This window comes from Asparagus officinalis, chromosome 6 (genome assembly GCF_001876935.1).
Source record: "Asparagus officinalis chromosome 6, Aspof.V1, whole genome shotgun sequence".
NCBI lineage: Eukaryota > Viridiplantae > Streptophyta > Magnoliopsida > Asparagales > Asparagaceae > Asparagus > Asparagus officinalis.
This window is the reverse complement of record NC_033799.1, coordinates 29,410,563-29,416,803: the sequence shown is the minus strand read 5'-3', so window position 1 is coordinate 29,416,803 and position 6,241 is coordinate 29,410,563. Positions and strand designations below refer to the sequence as shown.

The 6,241-nt window shown below is 35.8% G+C and overlaps 1 protein-coding gene across 1 annotated transcript; it reads right to left on the bottom strand.

Annotated features, from left to right (window-relative positions):
- On the bottom strand, positions 372–4,973 carry LOC109845165 (60S ribosomal protein L18a-like protein). The gene is made up of 4 exons (XM_020414377.1): positions 3,253–4,973; positions 1,752–1,830; positions 1,510–1,624; positions 372–636 (listed from the first exon to the last, which is right to left on the bottom strand). Exons 1-4 carry the CDS (start codon positions 3,434–3,436, stop codon positions 577–579), a joined length of 438 nt encoding a protein of 145 aa, XP_020269966.1. The 5' UTR covers positions 3,437–4,973; the 3' UTR covers positions 372–576.

Genomic DNA, 6,241 nt, shown 5'->3' with positions numbered 1-6,241 from the left:
ATGTGTGTGTGCATATATACTTACTGAATCTAATAATCCATTATTTTTAAGTGTAATGTACTAGTATGAAAAGTCGGGGACTTGCATGAAAAGCTGATTTTCTGAAGATTTATCAGCTTTCATCAGTACAAGAAATAGCCTAATCTTTAACATTGTCATGTATCTCGTCAGTAAGCAAAAGTTCTCAATATGCAAAAAAATAAAAAAAAATCAGCAAGGTCGTACTGCACTACTCACCGCCGCTAGCGATTACCAACTTGAATTCTAGCACGTCTACTTTCATTCCAAATAGATATGTTTTCTTACCGATGCAAACTTGACAGAAGAATAGTCAGATCAGGATATGAGACAGTTTAGAGACGCAGAAGACATTCCTTCAAACAAACAATCAACATATAATCGATATAAATATCCAAGAGTTTATACATATCATTATTTAACTGAAGCTATCCCACCACGCAAATATAAACATGCAATATCTCACAGTATATTGAATAAACAAAGTTCAGATAGTCTCCAGAGTGTAGTATTTATGAAGTATTCACATATTCCCACAGTGTCCTTTTTGCCAGTAAATCACCATACATCAGCTCCCTTTGTGGCACCAAATATGATAGCAATTGATGCAACAATAGCCTGCATAAAAAGTATAAATAACATCTTCGATTAAAATTTGAATTATCTTGATTGATCACCATCTAATCTGAAACAGAAAAAAATCAAATATACTATAGTATTGGATTTTCGGAACTTGGATTTTGATATTATGTTGTATAATCCAAAAGCTTGAGCTGGCAAAATACTGAGCCAATAAGGATACATCAAGTCAACTTGAAACGAAACTTCATTGATCAGGCACCAAGTTTAAATTCAGACTATACTAAAATTTGCCCAGAAGCTTGATGTCTAAAAGATGATACTCAAATTACCATCAATGCGCTTGAAAAGTTAGTCCTGGACAAAGATGATCTGGACAAAGATGATCATCCCAAAAATTTTAGGGTCAACTATATGAATCGGTTGCTCCCATAAAACTCCATTAAGGGTCATTTCTTTGTTTAATTAGTACTATCTTATCCTCCTTAATTTGTGACCACCCAAGTTTCGCTAAAGATTGGCGCTCTCCTCACAGAGAAATGAATATACATTTTTTTGAAAAGAATTTGATAAATTATTTACCATTTTATAGAAGAAAGCTTGACATACATTATATACAAGAAAATTTTATTTAATTGAATCCAGAAATAAGGAGTTCAGGAAAAATAACGTGTGTGCATGCAAACACAGAAATAGATACATCCATATCTCTTCTCTATATCTCTCCTTTTGACCCCCATCTTAGAAATTATGATTTTTGCAACCAACTATGATCAGAACAAAATAAGGTATACACAATTAAACACAATACAGAATTAAATTGAGGGATAAATTTGCAGGAAGGTGCCAATAGAAAGAGGCCATCCTACGCAAGCTTCAAAAAAGACAATAACTTATCATTTTGTTACTTACCGCAATTGTGCAAGCAACATATCCCGGTTTTTCTCTGTACTCAACTCTGACACATAGGAGAATGAAAGCTCCGACATACCATGGAATAGCAGCAAGGAAGAAACCAATGATAAACCTTTAAAAAGTAGTTTTCGTCACATTACTGGTATAATAATAAAGAAGGACTACCAGAGTCCATAATAAGCCAAAATTAGCCATAGACTCATATAAAAGTAAGGAAACTGGGAGAAGACTGTACTTACAGAAACCATCCCATGCCCATTCCACAACAGGGAAGACGTGGATGTCTTAGAGGTCTTCCTTCAGCTACTGCTGCATAACCTGAGGAATTAATTAAAAATAGGAAGTTAAAATAATTAACGGGAAAATAAATTAATGAATGTGGCCGTAACTTATTTATTTGAATAATGTTTCCACAACATTAATCAAAAAACCTGGTATAAGCTTCAGTTCAAAGATGGTTATTGTGAGATAAAACGAAACAGGATAATAACCATCAAACCTGATTTCTGAGATATGACTTACTCACATTAGAGTATAAAATTATAGCCTCAACTTTCACCATGATTTTGGAGTTTTGGTTTAGTAGAAAAGAGTTGTTGTCGTATCAGAACAACCCGGGTTTAAATCCCTGAGGACATGTGTTTTAAGTGGAACCAGAAAACGTACTACTACGTAAATGGCATAAATGGAACTGGTGCTCAACCAGCGAAGCATGTTAGACTATAAATTTGCAGCTCCCAATCCTCGCAGAAACTTTGGAGTTTAGGTGAAGCGGAAGGGACTTTAAGAACTCAATTAGGAACTTGTTTGTGTATGTTTCTTTACACACGTAAGGCTTACTTAGGTAACAGTTTATTAGCATGAAAAACATAAAACAATCTACTTAACATTCAGTTCAACAACATACTCAACAAAGCATTAGAAAAACACAGACATTGACGATAAAGAAGTGCACCTAAGGTGATAATGTGCAGCCTTCAATTAAGATAATAGCACGGTGCGTCATACTTGGTAATACAACTATAAGGTTAAATGCAATCGTAAATTTACAGAGAAGAAACATGAAAGGTGTGGTGCTAAATATAGGGGCTAATTGCAGATACACGGCTATACTATGGGGACGTGTCACTTATCACCTTGTACGTCAAATTATGCATATGCGGCGGTTCTTTCTTCATCTTCTTTTTTCTTTAACCCTGCGGGTACATTAGCAAACGAATCTCTTTCTCTTTGTACCTCTCTCCCTTATATCTTCTATTTTCCCTGTTCATCCTCAATTTTTCTGATACTTCAGTTTCAAGCTCAGGGTTATAATTTTATAGAGGGTTCAGGGTTATAATTCTACACTTCAATTTTGAGTTCAGGGTTATAAGTTTACAAGAGTGTTCGGGGTTACAATTTTACCATTTTAAATTCACGGCCAGTAGGATTTGAACATGGGTTGCTCTGGTACGCTAAAACTCCGGAATTGTGGTGAGGTTTCAGGTTATAATTTTACACTAACATAGACCATGGGAGAAATACCAAATTGTAAAAATTGATATAGCCCCCCTTTTTTCCTGATGCCTAATGGGTCAAGCTCTTACAACTCACAACACTCGCTTCAACCAATCATTTCATTCACCAAGATGACATCACCAATCAAAATCACGAAGACCCATAAAAAAAATCGGAACAATAATTTCACTGAATTGACACCAACAAGGGAGAGATCCTGAGGGTTATTTGATAGTATGGTACCTTCCACAGCTTGGTAGCCGTAGGCGTAGTAGTCAGAGGGCTGGTGACCGGCGCCACCGGTGACCCCAGGCGGAGGAACCGGCTGAGGGAATCCCGTCGCCGGTGGCTGAGGGGGGTACACGGGGGGCCCACCACCAAAGGTTCCGTACTGCTGGCCGGACTTTGCATAGTCTTCGCTGCTCATCTCTCTCTCTCGCTCCCTCTCTCGATTTCAGATGATTTGGATCTTTGGGACTTTATTAGTATTGACTTTGGAAAATTGAATGGGTCTTTTTACATATTTATCCCTCGCCATGTAGTATTTGGGAAATTATCCTTCAACGTTTGCTTTTTGACAATTAATCCTTTATCGCTTACCGCTTGTACGTTTGGTCGAAGCAAATGTTACAGTCTTTTTTTTTTTTTTGACAAAAATATGGTTGAGAATGATGATTAGATCATATTTTTTGTAGAAAAAGCTTTAAGTATTTGTTGCAGCCAGTTTAGCTACAACAAATGTTGTCAATCCTTTATGTTAATGAATAATTTAAAAAAAATCATTCCATCAAATTAGTTGATTTCATATGAAAAAAAAAATTAAATTATCTTACTATGATAGATGAACAAATACTTGATTTGTATCTAAAATAAATTTTTTACACCAAAAAAATGCAAATATAAAATGTTATCAACTAGTAAAATTAACATGGGGTCTTTTTTGGAAATAAAATTTCTATAATCAAAATACATACATATCTGATGTTAATTTCTTGCAACATATGATACATGTAGTATTTTCGGATAGAAATGTACTTTTTTAATAACTTTGTTCTTTCATCTGTATGCTTATTTCCATAACAGCCCCTTAAGGATTGAAATCATTAGCATTTTAAATTAGTCCTCTAATCATTGAAGTTGGCCGGTGCTAGCTCCCTCCAAATTCTTAAAGTTATTTTAGAATTAGTCCCACGAATCGTTGAAATTGCTACTGAGTCCCCCCAATTCTCATGAGTTTTCAATCAATTACAAGAATTGGGGAAGTTAATGGCAATGTGAATGGGTTGAGGTACTAATTTTGGAATAACTTAAGAATTAGAAAATCTAGTATCAATTTCGAGATTTGAGGGATCAATTTCAAAATAATAAAGCTTCAAGAGTTTGGGGTGGGGGGGGGGCATATATTTTATATAATAGTCAAATGAAAAATACCTCACGTACCCGAAAATGGGACAGATAGATGGGGGACAGATGAGGTGTCCCCCTCTGATTGCATAATGAGCTGGTCATGGCCAGTTCATTATGCAATTAAGGGGGGAGACCTCACATGCCTTCCCTTCTGTCTGTCCCATTTTCGGGTCCCTGTTGAAGCACCATTTCCCTAGGATTTCAGAGTAATCCACAAATAAGGAGCCACACACCCTACTTTTCGTCATAATTAACGAAAATTCACCACCCAAATTCTCCTATTTGTTTTGGTGGAAAAAGTATTTTGGAAAAACAATGAAATTTACAGTAGGCGACAAATACTTCTGTCAGAAATCCTTCCCCCGACTGATTGATTTGTTTAATAAAAAAATTAAAGTGATTTTTCGAATCTATATAAGCAGATTGACTGGACATAATGCATGTGCTAAGAAAAATTAAAATAGAATGGTAAATAATGAAAACGGGGGCATAAAAAGAGAGAAAATGATTTGGGCACAGCCTCAACCACACCTCTTTTCTCATTTGCTACAGTGCACCGGGTCCCACATGTGATTTTAAATTTTTAAAATCACATGTGGGACCCGGTGCACTGTAACAAATGAGAGAGGATGTGTGGTTGGAGGTGTGCCCCTAGTGCCACACTAAAAAGAGTGTACACGCTGAGAGTGCTCCGAACAAAATGCTCGCCAAACTTCCCGGTGCGTGCTCAAAACATGAAGGACGTCCACCAAATTGTCTTAATCTGATCCGATGTTTATCAGAACCAGATGTCAAATCTCAGCCGTTAAATTCCCGTTCTTAGATGATGGGACTCTCTCTCTCTCCCTCTCTCTATTCTGTATATAGCACCAAGCTCATGCTTTGTCTTATTAAAGAAATGGCTTTAATTTGTTACGAGTCTTTTCTCAGTACCCGACCTCTGAAAATCTGGCATTGGTCAATCAAGATTAATAGGCAACGTACTCCACTGACATGATTCGTATAAAATCTTAAATTAGGGAGGTACTGTAATTATTATGAAAACTTAGAAGAAAAAATTAATGCCAAGTTAGATGAGTACCTAATTCATGTGAATGTTTTTTTTGGATGGAATATGTATATGTTAGTATACACTTTGAAGTGAGTAAATGATAAGGAAAATTTTAAAATGGTTAATTAAACAGGAAAACTAATCAATAAACTCAGTACATTTCATAATAAAAATGTTGAAAAGAAAAAGGAAAGGTTTTTTATTCTATTACATGAGTTAGACCTCCAAACCTTCATGAATACTATGTTATACATTCCAACCTTCATATATATTTATAAATTAGACCACCAATCTTCATATATATATATCTGCTCGAAATGGGGATCCTATTTAAAAGAATTTAATAGATTTTGGGGTCTCCTATAGAAAAATGAAGAGGCCAGGGTCTAATATATAACCAAGATATGAGGCACTCATAAGAAAAACCCAAAAGCCAAAAAATAAAATAAAATGATTAGATTCAAGTCCTGATTATGATCATGTCATAATTTGCTAAAAAGCTAGGGTAAAAAAAAACATAGGAACGAAGAAATTGTAGTAATACGTACACATGCAGGACTAGCTAAGAGAGAGAGAGAGAGAAGCTTATGTATCTTGCGCAGGACCGCACATCTTGACCATAACCAGCGCATCGACGTAGAGACCTATCATCAATTAATCTTCTTCCTCCTCCTCCTCCTCCTCTAATATATATCTCCATGATTACGTACACCAGATCGAGATCGATAGGCCAATACAACGATGCGGTGTCATATGGAAGCGTTGCGCGGTCTT

Excerpts from the sequence above, each read along its gene's own strand:
- LOC109845165 (XM_020414377.1), bottom strand. The coding sequence starts at position 3,436 with ATGAGCAGCGAAGACTATGCAAAGTCCGGCCAGCAGTACGGAACCTTT. Across the intron at positions 1,625-1,751 it reads ATGGGCATGGGATGGTTTCT|GTTTATCATTGGTTTCTTCC; the intron begins GTAAGTACAGTC and ends TACTTTTTAAAG. Across the intron at positions 637-1,509 it reads ATGTTGCTTGCACAATTGCG|GCTATTGTTGCATCAATTGC; the intron begins GTAAGTAACAAA and ends CTTTTTATGCAG.